General features: G+C 44.9%; 1 protein-coding gene across 1 annotated transcript in view; it reads right to left on the bottom strand.

Annotated features, from left to right (window-relative positions):
• LOC149467138 (UPF0462 protein C4orf33 homolog) overlaps positions 1 to 12,384 on the bottom strand; it is a 136,604-nt gene extending 124,220 nt beyond the window's left edge. Inside the window, exon 1 of the mRNA XM_089672211.1 lies at positions 12,320 to 12,384. Coding sequence (XP_089528337.1) covers positions 12,320 to 12,384 — 65 coding nt within the window. The remainder of the gene's footprint in view (positions 1 to 12,319) is intronic.
• Between the last annotated feature and the right edge of the window lie 7,514 nt (positions 12,385 to 19,898).

Raw genomic sequence — 19,898 nt, 5'->3', positions numbered from 1 at the left:
GGCACATGGCAGAGTGTGGCGATGGAGACAGCAGCAATGGGAGGCCGTACAGGGACCCATGAGACACTCTGGACCTGGCAGCAGCATGAGGAGGCGGTACGGGGGCCCATGGCAGATTACGGGCCTGGCAGCAGCAATGGGAGGCCCGTAATCTGCCAGCACCCTATGACAAAATGGAACCCACCAGCAGTGTGAGGAGACCTGAAAGTGGCACATGGCAGAGTGTGGCGATGGAGACAGCAGCAATGGGAGGCCGTACAGGGACCCATGAGAGACTCTGGACCTGGCAGCAGCATGAGGAGGCGGTACAGGGGCCCATGGCAGATTACAGGCCTGGCAGCAGCAATGGAAGGCCCGTAATCTGCCAGCATCCTATGACAAAATGGAACACACCAGCAGTGTGAGGATACCTGAAAGTGGCACATGGCAGAGTGTGGCGATGGAGACAGCAGCAATGGGAGGCCGTACAGGGACCCATGAGACACTCTGGACCTGGCAGCAGCATGAGGAGGCGGTACAGGGGCCCATGGCAGATTACAGGCCTGGCAGCAGCAATGGGAGGCCCGTAATCTGCCAGCATCCTATGACAAAATGGAACACACCAGCAGTGTGAGGAGACCTGAAAGTGGCACATGGCAGAGTGTGGCGATGGAGACAGCAGCAATGGGAGGCCGTACAGGGACCCATGAGAGACTCTGGACCTGGCAGCAGCATGAGGAGGCGGTACAGGGGCCCATGGCAGATTACAGGCCTGGCAGCAGCAATGGGAGGCCCGTAATCTGCCAGCACCCTATGACAAAATGGAACACACCAGCAGTGTGAGGAGACCTGAAAGTGGCACATGGCAGAGTGTGGCGATGGAGAAAGCAGCAATGGGAGGCCGTACAGGGACCCATGAGAGACTCTGGACCTGGCAGCAGCATGAGGAGGCGGTACGGGGGCCCATGGCAGATTACGGGCCTGGCAGCAGCAATGGGAGGCCCGTAATCTGCCAGCACCCTATGACAAAATGGAACACACCAGCAGTGTGAGGAGACCTGAAAGTGGCACATGGCAGAGTGTGGCGATGGAGACAGCAGCAATGGGAGGCCGTACAGGGACCCATGAGACACTCTGGACCTGGCAGCAGCATGAGGAGGCGGTACGGGGGCCCATGGCAGATTACAGGCCTGGCAGCAGCAATGGGAGGCCCGTAATCTGCCAGCACCCTATGACAAAATGGAACCCACCAGCAGTGTGAGGAGACCTGAAACTGGCACATGGCACAGTGTGGCGATGGAGACAGCAGCAATGGGAGGCCGTACAGGGACCCATGAGAGACTCTGGACCTGGCAGCAGCATGAGGAGGCAGTACAGGGGCCCATGGCAGATTAGGGGCCTGGCAGCAGCTATGGGAGGCCCGTAATCTGCCAGTACCCTATGACAAAATGGAACACACCAGCAGTGTGAGGAGACCTGAAAGTGGCACATGGCAGAGTGTGGCGATGGAGACAGCAGCAATGGGAGGCCGTACAGGGACCCATGAGACACTCTGGACCTGGCAGCAGCATGAGGAGGCAGTACGGGGGCCCATGGCAGATTACGGGCCTGGCAGCAGCAATGGGAGGCCCGTAATCTGCCAGCACCCTATGACAAAATGGAACCCACCAGCAGTGTGAGGAGACCTGAAAGTGGCACATGGCAGAGTGTGGCGATGGAGACAGCAGCAATGGGAGGCCGTACAGGGACCCATGAGAGACTCTGGACCTGGCAGCAGCATGAGGAGGCGGTACAGGGGCCCATGGCAGATTACAGGCCTGGCAGCAGCAATGGGAGGCCCGTAATCTGCCAGCACCCTATGACAAAATGGAACCCACCAGCAGTGTGAGGAGACCTGAAAGTGGCACATGGCACAGTGTGGCGATGGAGACAGCAGCAATGGGAGGCCGTACAGGGACCCATGAGAGACTCTGGACCTGGCAGCAGCATGAGGAGGTGGTACGGGGGCCCATGGCAGATTACAGGCCTGGCAGCAGCAATGGGAGGCCCGTAATCTGCCAGCATCCTATGACAAAATGGAACACACCAGCAGTGTGAGGAGACCTGAAAGTGGCACATGGCAGAGTGTGGCGATGGAGACAGCAGCAATGGGAGGCCGTACAGGGACCCATGAGACACTCTGGACCTGGCAGCAGCATGAGGAGGCGGTACGGGGGCCCATGGCAGATTACGGGCCTGGCAGCAGCAATGGGAGGCCCGTAATCTGCCAGCACCCTATGACAAAATGGAACCCACCAGCAGTGTGAGGAGACCTGAAAGTGGCACATGGCAGAGTGTGGCGATGGAGACAGCAGCAATGGGAGGCCGTACAGGGACCCATGAGAGACTCTGGACCTGGCAGCAGCATGAGGAGGCGGTACGGGGGCCCATGGCAGATTACAGGCCTGGCAGCAGCAATGGGAGGCCCGTAATCTGCCAGCACCCTATGACAAAATGGAACACACCAGCAGTGTGAGGAGACCTGAAAGTGGCACATGTTTGGGGCATGATTCATGGCGGATTTAGTCAGTTGTGTCAGGAACTGGTGGTTTGAAATCCAGACTAATCCACGCCTGATTCATTTTCACAAACGTGAGTCTCTCCACACTTTGGGTGGACAGTCGTGTCCTCCACGGAGTTACAATACCTCCTGCCGCACTAAACACGCGCTCCGATGCCACGCTACTGGCCGGGCATGACAGCCTTTCAAGGGCAAATTCAGCTAGTTGGGGCCAAAGGTCAAGTTTCGTTGCCCAGTAGTCAAGGGGATTGTCTACCTCGGTTGGCAGGGTGCTGTCCAAGTAGGCCCAAGCCTGTTGTTTGAGGTCCTGCTCCAGGTCCACCTGATGCTGCTGCTGCTGCGGCTGGTTAGTAGTTTCCTCACTGCGCTGGTGAAGAAAGCTACTCATCATCGACTGCAGACTGTGGCAGCCGCTGCTGGTGGAGCTGCCACTGCTCCTACCACCCCACCCCTCCCCTGCTGCCATGGCAGCGGAACGCGAGCGCACAGGGCCCACAGTGTCTGAGGATGGACGTTGGCGCAGAAAGGCAGAGACCAACTGAGTACATAGGTGGTTTTTATAGTACGTTATTTTGGCCTCCCTCTCAGCAGGTGTGAAAAAGTCCACCATTTTTGAACGGTAGCGAGGGTCCAACAAGGTGGACAGCCAAAAGTCATCCCTGCCTCCATCTCCACAGCATACTGCCACGGTGCGTCTGGGTCCTCTGTCTCCTCCTCCTCCTCCTCTACCATATGCTCCTGCTCCTCCACTCCTGTCCGCTGAGTGGAAAAACCACCCATTTCACTCAATAATTCCTGAGCACAAATGTCCTCCTCTACCTCCTCCTCTTCTTCCTGTCCTGCCCCCACAGGGGTCATGTGGCGTTGAGATCTGTGCACCACGTCTACCGCACCCTGACCAGCCATTGTTAACAGCATTTGTTCCAGGACGTGCAACAGAGGAATGACGTCGTTCATCCCATAGTCCTGCCGACTCACGAATAGCGTGGCCTCCTCAAAGGGCCTGAGCAAGCGGCAGGTGTCACGCATGAGCTGCCAATGGCTGACATCGAAGTTACACAGGGGAGTACCTTTATCCGCTTGTAACATCAGGAAATCGGTGATGGCCTTTCGCTGTTCGTAAAGGCGGTCTAACATGTGTAGGGTTGAATTCCACCTTGTTGCAACGTCGCAGATCAGGCGATGCTGTGGAATTCCGTTCTGCCGCTGCAGCTCAAGGAGGGTGTGCTTTGCGGTGTAGGAATGGCTGAAATGCATGCAAAGTTTACGTGACATTTTAAGGATGTCTTGCAGTGGGATGGTGGATTTTAGGAACCGCTTGACAACCAGATTGAACACGTGAGCCATGCATGGCGCATGGCACAAACTTCCTTGACGCAGAGCAGACACCATGTTCTTTCCGTTGTCGGTCAACATGGTTCCGATTTTCAGTTTGCGCGGAGACAGCCATCTGTCGATTTCTCTGTTCATTACACTCAGAAGTTCCTCCCCTGTGTGACTACGTTCGCCAAGGCATACCAGGTGCAGCACAGCGTGACACCGTTGCGCCCTGCACATGTGATATGCCGGTCGGGTAATGGGACTTGGCACGGGGGTGGCGGCTGAGGACACGGCGGAAGAAGAGGTGGTAGAGGCGGACATCTTTGCCGGACCAAGGACGTGCAAACGTGGAGGCAAAAGCGGCGTGACCTGTCCAAGTTGCTGGTGCGGCTGTGCCGGCACCACGTTCACCCAGTGGGCCGTAAATGACATGTACTGTCCCTGACCGTAGTTACAGCTCCACACGTCGGCGCTGCCGTGCACTTTGGCAGAGACCGACATGCTCAAAGACTGGCCCACCATCTCTTCTACATGTGAATGCAGGGCTGGCACTGCCTTTTTGGCGAAGAAATCCCGGCTTGGCACTCTCCACCGCGGCGCGGCACAAGCCATCATTTCTCGGAAAGGTGCTGAGTCCACCACTTGGAAAGGGAGGGACTGCAGCACTAGCAACTTGGACAGGAGGACGTTCAGCTTCTGCACCGTCGGGTGCGTGCTTGCAAACTGTTGTCTCTTGGAAACGGATTCCAAGAAAGACTGCTGACGGAATACGTGAAGAGGAGTAGCAGGAGAAGGAGCATCTGAACGAGCGGAAGATGCCAACCAGCGACAACTCCCCTCAGCAGAGGTGTTGGAGCCTTGACTGGCTGATAGAGGGCGATTGACGTCGGGTGACGGAGCAAGTAACGGAGCGGGTGATGGAGCGGGGGCTGGGGCAGGCAGAATCGCCGTATCTTTAACACGGTTTTCCCAGGCCACCAAATGGCGACGCTGCATATGCTGCCGCAACGCTGTAGTCCCAACATGGGCCCCCTGGCCACGCTTGACTTTCTGGCCACATAGTCGACATACGGCTACGTTTACTTCCTCGGGCGGCTTGACGAAAAATTGCCAGACCGCCCAGTAGGAAACTTTGCCCCCGCTACTCCTCACTGGCTGACTGCTACTTCCTCCGTGCACACCGGCACCACTACTGGCCGTGGTGGTAGGCTGCAGTGGAGCTGGTGCTCTACTCCGTGGCCGTTTGCCTCCACTGACACTGCTGCGACCCTGCTGCCTCCTGGGCAACCCACCGACTGTTTTGCTCGCTGCCAAGCTGGCACCCTCTTCTCCTGATGATGCGGAAGCAATAGCCTGATGACGACGAGGCTGCCAAGTGCGATCAGCCTCATCATCATCATCAATTAGGGTCTCCGCCTCACTACTAGCCCCCTCGGCTGCGTGTGGGTCAGGAGACAGACCTGTCTCTAGACCGGCTACCGAGCCACTCTCCTCGCCAGTACTTCTTCGCCTGGCTGCTGAAGAGGCGGATGTCTCCCCCCGTTCCTGACCGCCCTCTGTTAGCTCTTCCTCACTGTACAGTGGGGCTGAGCCCACAGCATGCGATACTTCGCTTGGTGAGGGAACACCAAAGGACAGGGGCAGGTAGAGGACACGTGATTTCAGTGGGCTTGCTCCCGGGCCATGCCAACTAACGGTTGTGTCTGACGTACCCACCGACCGTTGGCTGTAGGTGTCAGAGGTGACCTGGGAAGAGGAAGATGACCGAGCCAATCAATCGATGACGGCAGGGTTGTCGGTGGAGACACGACCGCTGGATGACACCGGGAGCACTGGCCTCTGGCTGCGACTAGTGCTGCCTCGACCCCTATCTCTGCTGCCACGTCTGCTCGCTCCTAAAACATTGCCTCCTCTGCCACTCCTCTGCATGTTGTCTGACATACTCTTTAATTCAACGATTCTGTGTCCCTGAGTAACAATTCTGTGTCCCTCAGTAACAATTCTGTGTCTGTCCTTGAGTAACAATTCTGTGTCCCTGAGTAACAATTCTGTGTCCCTCAGTAACAATTCTGTGTCCCTGAGTAACAATTGTGTGTCCCTGAGTAACAATTCTGTGTCCCTCAGTAACAATTCTGTGTCCCTCAGTAACAATTCTGTGTCTGTCCCTGAGTAACAATTCTGTGTCCCTGAGTAACAATTCTGTGTCCCTCAGTAACAATTCTGTGTCCCTCAGTAACAATTCTGTGTCCCTCAGTAACAATTCTGTGTCTGTCCCTGAGTAACAGTTCTGTGTCCCCGAGTAACAATTCTGTGTCCCCGAGTAACAATTCTGTGTCCCTCAGTAACAATTGTGTGTCCCTCAGTAACAATTCTGTGTCCCTCAGTAACAATTCTGTGTCCCTCAGTAACAATTCTGTGTCCCTCAGTAACAATTCTGTGTCTGTCCCTGAGTAACAATTCTGTGTCCCTCAGTAACAATTCTGTGTCTGTCCCTGAGTAACAATTCTGTGTCCCTGAGTAACAATTCTGTGTCCCTCAGTAACAATTCTGTGTCCCTCAGTAACAATTCTGTGTCCCTCAGTAACAATTCTGTGTCTGTCCCTGAGTAACAATTCTGTGTCCCTGAGTAACAATTCTGTGTCCCTCAGTAACAATTCTGTGTCCCTCAGTAACAATTCTGTGTCCCTCAGTAACAATTCTGTGTCCCTCAGTAACAATTCTGTGTCTGTCCCTGAGTAACAATTCTGTGTCCCTCAGTAACAATTCTGTGTCCCTCAGTAACAATTCTGTGTCCCTCAGTAACAATTCTGTGTCTGTCCCTGAGTAACAATTCTGTGTCCCTCAGTAACAATTCTGTGTCCCTCAGTAACAATTCTGTGTCCCCGAGTAACAATTCTGTGTCCCTCAGTAACAATTCTGTGTCCCTCAGTAACAATTCTGTGTCCCTCAGTAACAATTCTGTGTCTGTCCCTGAGTAACAATTCTGTGTCCCTCAGTAACAATTCTGTGTCTGTCCCTGAGTAACAATTCTGTGTCCCTCAGTAACAATTCTGTGTCCCTCAGTAACAATTCTGTGTCTGTCCCTGAGTAACAATTCTGTGTCCCTGAGTAACAATTCTGTGTCCCTCAGTAACAATTCTGTGTCCCTCAGTAACAATTCTGTGTCTGTCCCTGAGTAACAATTCTGTGTCCCTGAGTAACAATTCTGTGTCCCTGAGTAACAATTCTGTGTCCCTCAGTAACAATTCTGTGTCCCTCAGTAACAATTCTGTGTCGGTCCCTGAGTAACAATTCTGTGTCCCTCAGTAACAATTCTGTGTCTGTCCCAGAGTAACAATTCTGTGTCCCTGAGTAACAATTCTGTGTCCCTGAGTAACAATTCTGTGTCCCTGAGTAACAATTCTGTGTCCCTGAGTAACAATTCTGTGTCCCTCAGTAACAATTCTGTGTCTGTCCCTGAGTAACAATTGTGTGTCTGTCCCTGAGTAACAATTCTGTGTCCCTCAGTAACAATTCTGTGTCTGTCCCTGAGTAACAATTCTGTGTCCCTGAGTAACAATTCTGTGTCCCTGAGTAACAATTCTGTGTCCCTCAATAACAATTCTGTGTCCCTCAGTAACAATTCTGTGTCCCTCAGTAACAATTCTGTGTCTGTCCCTGAGTAACAATTCTGTGTCCCTCAGTAACAATTCTGTGTCCCTCAGTAACAATTCTGTGTCCCTCGGTAACAATTCTGTGTCCCTCAGTAACAATTCTGTGTCCCTGAGTAACAATTCTGTGTCTGTCCCTGAGTAACAATTCTGTGTCCCTCAGTAACAATTCTGTGTCCCTCAGTAACAATTCTGTGTCTGTCCCTGAGTAACAATTCTGTGTCTGTCCCTGAGTAACAATTCTGTGTCCCTCAGTAACAATTCTGTGTCCCTCAGTAACAATTCTGTGTCTGTCCCTGAGTAACAATTCTGTGTCTGTCCCTGAGTAACAATTCTGTGTCTGTCCCTGAGTAACAATTCTGTGTCCCTCAGTAACAATTCTGTGTCCCTCAGTAACAAATCTGTGTCCCTCAGTAACAATTCTGTGTCCCTCAGTAACAATTCTGTGTCTGTCCCTGAGTAACAATTCTGTGTCCCTAAGTAACGGTTCTGTGTCCCTAAGTAACGGTTCTGTGTCCCTAAGTAACGATTGTGTGTCCCTAAGTAACAGTTCTGTGTCCCTAAGTAACGGTTCTGTGTCCCTAAGTAACGGTTCTGTGTCACTAAGTAACGATTCTGTGTCCCTAAGTAACGGTTCTGTGTCCCTAAGTAACGGTTCTGTGTCCCTAAGTAACGATTCTGTGTCCCTAATACAGAGAGATCTGTCTCTCTTGAATGACCAGAGGCAAATGGAGAATTGTAAGATGGCCGCAATTTATAGCTCCACCATTACACAGTGCTGGCTGGCTGCTGATTGGCTAATGCGATCACATGTCATGAATGAATGCATTATGGGTCAGCGCGCCTTGTCTGCGCGCCTTCCCAGAGATCCCTGCTCCGTCGCCGCACATGTCGCCGCCATTTTTGGAAAAATTTTGATTCGCGCATCCGAAGTCTGCTAATTTTCGGATTCAGCGCGAATCGAAATTTTTCTAATATTCGAAACGAATTCCACTTCGCCGAGTTCGATTCGCTCATCTCTAAATGTCACCATAGTGACACTGTACTACTTGTGGGGGGTGATGAAAATTTTTTTTTATTTTTATTTTTTTTTTTACATTGATTGCTTTTACCCACATAGAGGCTGTAGAAGCAATAATGTCTCCTTCTCTCTGGCTGCTTTCTTGCAGGCATTGAGGAACACTGTGCGAGCTGTGATTGTCACATGGTACAAGGCTGTTGTGAATAGCCTTGTACCATGTGACCTCTGTGATCAATCACAGATTTCACACGTAGTAAGCAATGATGTCAGGAAGTGACATCTTGTTTACTACTGTTCATGTGATCACTGATTGGCCAATCAGTGATCACATGATCGGGACCTCACACAGAGGTCCCGTACAGCGATCGGTGTTCCACTGTGTCTGGAGGAAACAGAGGGCACCAGATCATGGTGCCGCGCGCTCCCAGTCCAGCCGTTTATATACATGGGATGGATGGGAAGTGGTTAAGAAGGGTCTACTGTGCTCTGCACTGATTAAAGTGTGTGTTTTTTTATTGCTTTAATCCCTTCTCATTACTGCTGTCTATGGACCCACTGTGCAGATTCACCTTTTCTGTTTGTTTTTGGTGATCACTGCCATGGGAAATTAAGCAAAAGGAAATTCAAGATGTTGAATTTTTCGTAACATAAATAGAGGGAAAGTCTTTCAATGAGGACATTTGGTCCAGTGACAAGAGTCAACGATCTCTCACAAACTGTGTCTCCAAAGGGTAAAGTGAAGGGCCACCTCACCAATGGTACATAAAATAGACTTTTATTTAAAAAAAAAAAACACATTAGTTTGTTTGATCCTTTTTCAAAGCAGTCATTAAAGTATGGTGCCTGTAAAAGGGGTGAAGGGTGCTACATTCAACAATATATCTGATGGTAAGAGGTAGTGCCATCTTGTGATTTATTGCTTAGGTTTGCTGACTTGGGGGAAGGGGCAGCTTAGAAGTACAGAGGGACCTGGGGTTCTACAAAGAACATTTTACATAACGAATATGAGCACCACACCATTCTTTCATAGATCAAATATTATTTGTCCCATAAAAGCAGCCCAAATGAAAATGAAAAACACATTACGTTGCATTTTTCTAATATGATAGTGCCAACTTCCCTGTTTGACAGATGTATGTAGAACCGCCAGATGGAGAACATGCATATCCCTTCATTAAATGTAAAATATGGTCTCTCTTAAAATGACTCTGCCACTACTATATAAAACTAAACCTTGCAAAGGAATGTGTAGGACACAGTAGTGATGTTGGGGCCCAGCAGAAGGAGCCACAGCCCATAGTGGGGGACCAGGCAACCAGCACAAATATCTTTAGTGTTGGAAATGCCAAAGTAAGTATTCACCCTTTCCTTTGCAGGGAATGCCTTGTTCTCATTTTTTAATAAAGCAACAGAGTGCCTTACAAGGGAAAAAGGACCACTGGACATGAATCTATCCAGGACTTGGTGGTTCACTTCTCAACAGATTTTATTTTGTCACAATAACATAAAAGTGCACAAACAGGGGAAGTTCAAAATGTCCCTTCATAGGGGGCATAGTCATAAAAAAATGACCAAACAAAAGATAACCAATGGTTAATATAAGAGGTTCAGTACATCAGTGCTGTAGAAATAAAATTACATCAGGATCATAAAGTCACAAATAATACATGAACCAAGCACTAAAAGAAGGAAAGAAATGACATAGTTAAAAGATCATTTGGGGATTATAGCACCAGGCACAAGATGTTATTTCAAAATAAAAAAATTGGATTATAAGAAGCAACCACTTCACTTTTCATTGACCACAATTTTACTTGAGCCACCTTGTGCTTTTTATGGACATAACCAATGTCTGTCTATTGATAATGTCAGAAAAAAAAATATATATGATCATTTGGTTTCTTATTCTGACTAATAATTGAAGCAATAGGCTGCAGGATCATTAAAACTATTATATCTAAAATCGTTTTAAAATGGTGAAAGGAAACTGACAGGCCCCAATGTGCAGGTGTGGATTTAATACTTAAACATTCAGCATTCTAAGTAATGCTCCTTTTATAACTTCCATTTGTCATCCTGAATCTCGTCGTTGCATTTAGCATTGATCTCATTACCTATGCAGGTACGGCACTCGAGATGTATGAAACGTGGTGTTAACTAAGAATCCTGACACAAATTTATTAGCTAGAACCGTTTTCCTACCTCATGCATGACAGATGTTTTGACCTGTTTAAAACGGAGAATGTGAAAAATGTATGATGAAACTCTCTGCACCTTATAGAGATGCAAAGTAAACTCATTTATATTCACATTCCAAGTGTTTTAAGAAGGAAATGGAGTATTGTTTGTTTTACTTATTGAACAATAAAATATATGAGCGCAATTTACAGGAAAGTAAAAGGTTCTGCTTAAGCATTCTGCTGACTGGGCTGTCCTTCTTGCCCTTCATAAAGCTGCCACACAAAAATGTTCAAATATATTAAAATAATGGAACTATTAAACATTAGTAGGGCATACTAAGGAAATCTTAAAGTGTACCCAAAGCCTAAACTTTTTGTAGGTTTTGATTGAGTTATAAGGAACTAGAACCCCTTCCAGGTTTTAACTCCTTGTTAGGGAGATTCCCACTTTTTATTTTCCTTTTAACCATTGTCACCAGGACTAAAAGTGATATCTCAAGGAATCCAATTATTTTATCTCTGCATTATTTTTTTTGCAGACTAGAGCATTAACAAGACATTAGATCTATTGCACTGAGATTTCTCAGAAAATAGATAAAAACTTGTTTCCCATTGTTTCCTTTTGATGGACACCCCATATTAGATCCAGAAACGGATATAGAGTCTAACTGGTTACAGCTGCAATGCAACCAGGTCTCAAAAAAAAGACTGGTCACATACCATAATAAGTACAATACATAGAGAGCTTTGGGTATCCCCCAAAATAAATACTCAATAAATCCAAATTCAAAAATAAATGCATGAAATCAATGAATCAAAAAATACCTTTATTCAAATGACTGTACTCCATATCCCTAACCCCCGATAAAAAGACAATTAAAGCAATGGCCTTATGCCACATTCCCTGGAAGAAGTCAATGAGTAGAATTGTAAGCTCAGTAAATGGTTGTGATCAAAGAAAACTTCAAATTATATTAAAATATGTATGCATCATATAAACTGCAACAGTGGTGCATAGCCTGTGGCCTGAGGTGCTAATGCACCACATTTGTATTTATTGTACTGCAAAAGGGTCACAGCAGTCAGTAGTGGGAGCCTTCCTGTGAAAGGGGCTATATATTATTATACAGGATTTATATAGCACCAACAGTTCGCACTTTACAAATAATATTTATACATTATATATATATATATATATATATATATACCCCCACTGACATAAGAATACTTTAAAAACTAAATAATAAGAATTGGCTTTACTAAATCAGCAGATTAAATTGTTAAGGACCGAGCTCAGGCTGCTGAGAATTTAGCAGTTTCATTAAAAGAGAGCTTATTCATTGGTCACTGATGTTTATACCAGCCTTTTTAATGCTCTCATTCCTAGCAGGCTTCTGGTAAATCGTACCTTTTCCGGATTGCTAGTTCAGGCATTAGCAAAAGTGTTTGGAGATGTTGGGATCAGAACATACTTTGTTTTAAACATCCCTCAGGCACCAGCCTTATACACATAACAAAGTCTAAGGGCTACCAATATCCAAGTGAATATAGTACTCTTCCACAAGGTAAATTTTTCTAATCAAACTACATAATACATTTTGGTAAATACCTGATGTTAAATGAGTGAAGAGCGTAGCACTCGACGATAAGGCTTAAAATAAGCAGAGCTTTCATTTTCTAATAGCTTCATGGGTTCAAACTCAATGAAAGAGGATCTTAAATTTATACCCAATGTGCTTTGTTAGAGCCAAGCAACTGTTAAAATATTCAGCTCCTTCCAACAGAAGAAGTGATTAATAACACATATACCCTTGAGTATTTTCAGAATTGATAACTGCTGGAAGTGGTGGACAGAGCAGGCCAATATCAAGGGTTCAAATATTAAAGCCTTTTGGCTGCAAAAGCTGAGCAAATGTAGCATGAAAACATAACTCCACAGTTCTAAACATGACCCTTCAATACTTCCAAATGCATTGTTAGTTCACTTTTCAAAAGCCCTAAACACCTCTCTTAATAACATAAATAATTGTACAGAATTGAATGGATGGATATACCCCTAGTTTTCTTTTGCATCTACTCTTTAAGCTGATAGCAATATGAAGACATGAAAATTTAAAGTGTAATTATATTTTTAGGGGCATTTGAAGAAACAGAATAATTGATCGGTTTTACTGGATTTAATGCATTTTTTACCAGAACTTTAATAAAGCTTTTTCGAAGCACAGAACAAAGGGTGAAAAGAATACAAAATACAATATGTTTTTAATAGATGCTATAACAATGTAGCACAACTAATCCCTCACTCCAGACCATGATACCCCTTTGACTCCCTCCTTTGTTTAAATGACAAGATATTAAGACGTAAAAAGTGCTGAAAATGGAATCAAAGTTTGAAAGTGTATACAGAAAACCTTATTCCGTTTTCTTCCAGGTCAGCTCCTGGCCAGTCCCCACAACTATATTAAATAAAAATGATTTAATTTCATTTATTTAATATTTTGGACATGTTTCAAAAATATTTTGTCACATGGGGCTGGATCACACAGATGATATCCCCAGGTGGCACCGCCCCTTACATATTTAAGAACTTTCAAGCCACCCCAGAAGCAGACGGCTGGAAGCCATCGTCGGGAGCGGAACTTTTTTTTTTTATTCTTTTTTCTAGTCAGTGGGGGCAGCGACGGTGATGGCAGGCATCGTGATTGACATTGGATCTACTGCGAGGGACAGTCTTTTAGTTTTTTCTTTTAGTAAAGGACTTGTCAAAGACTGACTCCTGTCTTTTTTCACACTATACTTTTTGTTTTTTTGTGAATGTGTAGGGGTGCCATGTACCCCTTCCTCATTCAACTGGGGGGTGGGATCTGGGGGCCCCCTTGCTAAAGGGGGATTCCAGATTCCGGTAAGCCCCCGGCCCACAGACCCCCACAACCACAGCCCAGGGTTGTGGGGAAGAGGCCCTTGTCCCCATCAACACGGGGACAAGGTGCTTTGGGGAGGAGCTCCCCCCTGCCCCCCCATGTTGAGGATGTGGCCTGATATGGTTCAGGAGGGGGGGCGCTCGCTCATTCCCCCCCTTTCCTGACCTGCCAGGCTGCATGCTCGGATAAGGGGCTGGTGTGGATTTTGGGGGGGACCCTACGCCATTTTCTTTTTATGTTTTGGCATGGAGCTTCCCCTTTAAATCCACACCAGACCCGAAGGGCTTGGTATAGATGGGAGGTGGGACCCCACGCTGTTTTGTTTTATTTTTTAATTGCTGACCTTTATTTTTAGATTCAGCTGTCAAAATATATATTATATAGGTCTTCGAAATATGTAAAACCATTACAGAAAATTATTATAAAGGATAAGAAACAAAAATAGAATCAATAGAACTAAGGAAATCAAATTAGAATACATAAAGATATGCCTAGCTACAAATAGTGCTGTTTGTCAAACACAGTAGATGGGCTCGATTGCCGTCTTCCAGAGGACTACAATTAGACAGCGTAAAAAAAAAGCGCCCATGGTAGACGGCAAAATTGTGTTCTGTACATGCGCATTTCTATCTGTGCATAGACGTTGCAAAGGCATCTAGTACTTGACTGTCATGAATTCCCTAAAAAAAATATTTTTTACCCACTGCAAAAATGTTTTCAAAAGAAATATATTCTTTAACCTCCCTGGCGGTATTCCCGAGTGTAGCTCGGGATTAAAGTTTCAGCACCACAAGCGGTAACCCTAAGCTACACTCGGAAATACCTTGCAATGTTGCTCCGGGATCTTTTCTACACTTACCTTGTCCTGTGTTCCCGCGATGTCCCCCCTGCAGTGTCCCTGGCAATGTCCTCCGGCCTATGCCGACATCTGTCTTCTGGGTTCTGTTCCCTGTGACGTTAGGATGTACGGGGATGGAACTGGCAGGACATTTGAAAATTTTAAAAGTGACATTCACTAAATTCACTAAAATCACGTAGTAAAACATTACTGTATCAAACCATTTCACATACATTTTGTCCCTAGTGCTTTGTCCTGTGCCCTGCCTGCATTTTTACTGTTCTTTCTGCCTGGAAACTGAGAAAAGTCCATGGCGTCCAAAAAGCGTCCCTTTAGGTCAAAAGTGGTTTTAGACCAGCTAGAGAACAGTGATAGTAAATTATAACTACTTGTAGAATTGAGTGATAATGATTCGTGGGGAAATTCGTCATCAGACACTGAAAACGATTTTGCGACTTTGCTCAGTGATGTGCGAACTGGCGCTCTATTTCAAATTTCAGTGTATTTGGTTTGATTATATTATTGAATTAAATGTATTATTATATTATTATTTTTTATGATTTATTAAGTTATAATTTATGATTTTGTGTTTCAAATATTAACATACCCGGAATGTTTACTAGACTCTTGTTCGGACAGATTTCAGTGAGTTATTCCTAAAAATTACAGGCCTACAATAAAAAAACGACATATTTCCATGCAAAAAAAATGTACCACTTTGAGCACAGAAATATGGACATAATCAGACCGCTAGGAAGGCTACAGTGAAGTCCAGATATTTAAGAATGTGAATGTACACAATGTGAACATGTTTCTGCAGTGATTTTTCATTTCTTTAGACATGCTTCTAGGATGTCTGCTTTTTTTAGACAGAGTCCTTTATTGTGTCCATTAGTAAATTCGCTTTTGCTTCTATTTGTTAAACTCTTTCATTAGTAAATGTCTTTGCCGTCTAAAAGTAGACAGAAACCAATGAAAAGTAGACTTTAGCCTATGGAAATGCACCTAGATGCCATCTATGCACATTAGTCAATCAAGGCCTTAGTGTCTGTGTTGCCCTCTTTTAATTTCATTGTGCACCATTTATTGAAGATAAAGAAATTTGTTTATTTTTCTGTGGTTTATAATTCAATGGCTTATTATTTATTTCAACATTGCTGGACTTTATTATTTAATTCATAATTTATTTTTTATTTATTCTTTTATGGACATTGACAAATATAGGTTAAGAGTAGCGCTGCGCATCATTTTGAATATTGCTAGATTGTGGGCTAAACCCTAAAAGAACATGGTTAAATACTGTATAGTTAAAGCCTGCTTGCAATACACACTAAAAACCTAAGTTGCTGTTTTTGAACCCACAAAATACTCCTCAATTACTGTCCCACATATAAGAAAAAACTTTATCAGCAATGTTAAACAGTAAAAATGTCCAGTCTTTAAAGTGGTTTTTAAAGACAAATCGGTTTTTTACCTTAATGCTTTTTCTCCATTAAGGTGAAAAACTCTCCACTACATATCCTCATCCCTAAACATTTACCCAGCTCCTTTCACCACTTCAGCATTGTCCTGGCTTCAGCACTGCTCACTTCATTTCCTGCTCTCACAGAAGACAGTGTCAGTCAAACTCCTGTGAGGAGGGAGCCTGGGTGGGGCTTTAGTGGCACTGTGTGTGTCTATGGATGCACATAGCCTGGCTCAGCAGCATGTGCCCACAGGTGCCTCCATAGCACCCAGCTTGCTAAAGAGGCACCCAGAGAAAGGAGAAGCAGAAAGTGTTGGCAGGGGACTGCCAAAGAGGAGATAAGGCACAGCTCTGTAAAATATAATTGCACAGAACAGGTAAATATAACATCTTTTATATACAAAAAATAGCTTTGGTATCACTTTAAAGTGTATGAAAACCCTAACAATGAAATTCTCAAATTTTCCCCATTTTTTTTATACCACTGAAAGCCTTCATTATATTTGTTCAATTAGTGCATAAATACCTGCTGATAAAAATTTGTTAGCTGATAACTCCTTTGCTGTCTGCCTGTGCTACGCTGTTATCAGTTAGCTTTGTCCCTAGCTCTCTTTGTGGAGTACAAAACATTCAACCTCTATGTTATGGGGAAGAGGAAAGCAGGTATGGTTCTGTAGTAATACACGTCCCATCCTAGAGTGACAATGCTGCTCCTCTGTAGATACACCACGACATGGGAGTGTTGCCACCTTGGGACAGGGGGTGTGTTACTGGCAGGATCACAAGGTGAAAATAAATGGAAAAAGCCTGAAAAAAAGAAAACAAATGTATTCCTCACATTCATGGACTGGCAAGCTGTAGCAGATTACATTTTATTCTTCAGTTTAGATATACTGTACTTTGAGCTAAAACTTGCTTCACATTGTGAACGCCAGAACTGATAAATAACCAACAATACGATTTCAGGCTTTGTGCTGCTTTCATTGTATTGCACCGAAAATGTCCATGTTTGTACAGATTCAGGAACGTTTACATTATTTGTCAATCCCCTTATATTTTAGGTACAATAATTTTTTTTTAAGATGAACTGTTCTTTGTGATTTACAGAGAGCTCCCCCACATGGGCTACAGAACAGCCCAGAGGTCAGTGGTGCACCTGATCTGAATCCTAACATCAGTGACCATGGGAACAAATCAATTTAACTCCTTACACCTCAGGCAATGACATTTTATTGTGAAAGACTGTGACAGCAAAATGTATATCACAGTGCACAATATCAATGTCACACAAGGACAAAAAAACATAATAATAGGAACTAGATATCCAATTTCAACCTGCAATGAACAATAAAAAGTCAAGTACATGAGATACTGGCATTTATGGCCCATTTACAGTCCATTTTTGACCTCGAATCTGCAAAACCTATAAACTTATACTGTATTTAAAGTTTTTCACTCCTATGCAGTTTACTTGGTGAATGGTTCCTGTACAGAAAACACAGTGTATGATTATTAAAGGTAAAATCTCAAAAAATATGTAGTAGATACTTTAGTAATATGCCAAGAAAATATAATGCACAAAAAAGTTTTACAAGATCTCAGAATTTGTGCAATGAAATATCATTTAAATTGCATTGTGGAAATGTCAAGTCTTCCATATTCTTAATGGGACTTGCATGCATTTTTAGCTGCACTTGGTAGCTGCTCTGGCCAAACTGGAGAGAAATGTGAGTTTAGGAACCTAAATCTGAAAACATAGGGTACTGTAAGTGGCTGTAGGAACAGGATAGAGAAGTTGCAATTCCAAATCACTGTTCCTAAGGAGCCATAGCGATACCTAGCCAAATCCAAAAGCTCTCCACATTGCCATCATCTTGAGTAAGTGCGTGTTTCAACTGCCATGCACTTTGGTGAGTTGGATTATCTAATGGTAGGAGGTAATGAAGTGTTAAGATGAAACTTATACCATACAAGAATACAAGATGGAGCCAGACATTTGTAGTTCTGCCTCAAATGTTTTTGTTCTTGAGTTCCCATCTGTTGTTTTCATACCCTCAGATGAGAAAGGGTGGACTGGTCCAATGTCATGTCAACTGTTATTACTCCCAGCGTGATGGATGACTTCCATATACGTAATTTGGACTATTTACCAGACCTTCCCAGAAATTTCCCATCCAGATGTAGTCTAATGTTGAAGTTTCTCTATTTACACCAAGTGTTTTATGTTCACATTTGTCACACAGCCTATATCAGCTCTGTAATTCGATATATCTGTAGCACTCTCCTAGTTTGCTAGGGGGAGCTGGCTGATTATTTTTTAAGATAGAGAGTCTCAGCAGCAGCATGTGGAATAGTCAGCAGGGTCAAATTTGGATCAGGACTGAGAGGCTCTCTAGATCAGTTCCTTGATACCTCCACATCTCTAGAATTTAAGAGAAGATTCTAGAAACAGTAAGTGGAGGTGAGGCGGGGCTGGTCTGCATAATCAAGGGACTAATCCCCAAACAAGAGGCATGGAACCAGAGAAGCCCTTAAGTATTACTGAGCCTGCTCAGTGGTAGGAGAATTTGAGTGGAAGATGTGAGGAAGGCTGAGATTCAGGAGCCTGAGAGGGGACCCAGTGGGAAGGGGTCTACCTACAGGCAGGGACTTGGACTGGATCGCTTAGCCTCACTGGCCCCCAGAGCATGGACCACCTGTGGATCCAGGAAAGGAGACAGCCCAGCATAAGGCCTGTAGGCAGCCACCTACCTACATGGTAGAGAGCCACCTACCTACACAGGAAAGAGACTGAGTAATTCTACACCCGCTGGGCCAGTTAAGGGGAAAAGAGCACTCTGGTGTGAAACCTGATTAGCTCCTTACCAGGGACTGTTTCATATTAAAGTGGCAGGAATTTAATCCCCTTTCCCAGGGATTCCTCCAGACAGCTGGATAGAGGCTGGAGAGCTCTACAAGAAGAAAAAACCTTCCATGGACGTGTACATAGTTGCTAAGGAGTTTGTCTTCAGTTTACTGTTCCTCGGGCATCCCATACACCCCTTACCCCATCCAAGTTCAATATCCCTAATAAAACTAAAAAAAGGAATCAAGGGCTTTTTACTGTTTCTGGAATGCAAGTCTGAGAAAACGCGTGTTGCCTGGCTGTGCAGGACTATAGGGGGGCCCAAATCTTCAGCAACTCCTAAGGGGTTAGTGCTACATAATGTATTACTCTCAGTAAACCTGACACAGACAAGCAGATCTTCTTGGAGTTGATGTTCTTTATTTCAAGGCTCTAATTAACAGATGTATGCATGCAAGTGGCAAGGGGCAATTATAGGTTTAACTAACCATGAAGTTTGGCTTTATTACTGGACCTTGCGCAGATACGAAAAAACCAAGGTAGCTAGGTAATATTTGCAACTTACCAATCTTTAGATGTGGTGGCTGCATTTGCTTTATTTTTATGGGGGGTTTTCCCTTTATTTTTACCTTGTGTCCTGCCAGTAACATGTTTCCTGTTTAAGGGTGGATACACTCCCTTGTCTACTGTACTTATGGAGGAGCAACATAGCCACCATTGGACAGAAGCATTGTCAGCATGTGGAAAGGGTAGTGTTAGATGGACTAGTAGATTTAGATGAACTTTACATACATGACTAACAAATTAGAACCTAACTCCAGCCAAAACTTTTTAAGCAGTTACAACACCAGTTTTTTTTTTACTTTTGAGATAAAGGGTTCAACTGTTTGAATTAAAGCTAATCATTGTAAGCACACCTGCCAGCGTTACATGGTTTGTCTCAGCCTTCTAAATTTCACTTTTGCTGCACAGCTTCGGCTGTTAAAAGAAGTTGAAAAATAACAAATTTAGTGTGGATTAACACAGACTATAACTATGTTATGGGATGGACTCAAAAACAAAGACTGTGGTGTCAATGCTATTTACAGACTGCTTCATAAATGTCATTTTACATTTTGC

This window comes from Staurois parvus, unplaced genomic scaffold, assembly GCF_062004578.1.
Source record: "Staurois parvus isolate SC_StPar_1 unplaced genomic scaffold, SC_StPar_1.0 ptg000122l, whole genome shotgun sequence".
Taxonomy (NCBI): Eukaryota; Metazoa; Chordata; class Amphibia; order Anura; family Ranidae; genus Staurois; species Staurois parvus.
Note: the sequence above shows the minus strand (reverse complement) of the source record. Positions and strands in the feature narration are given on the sequence as shown.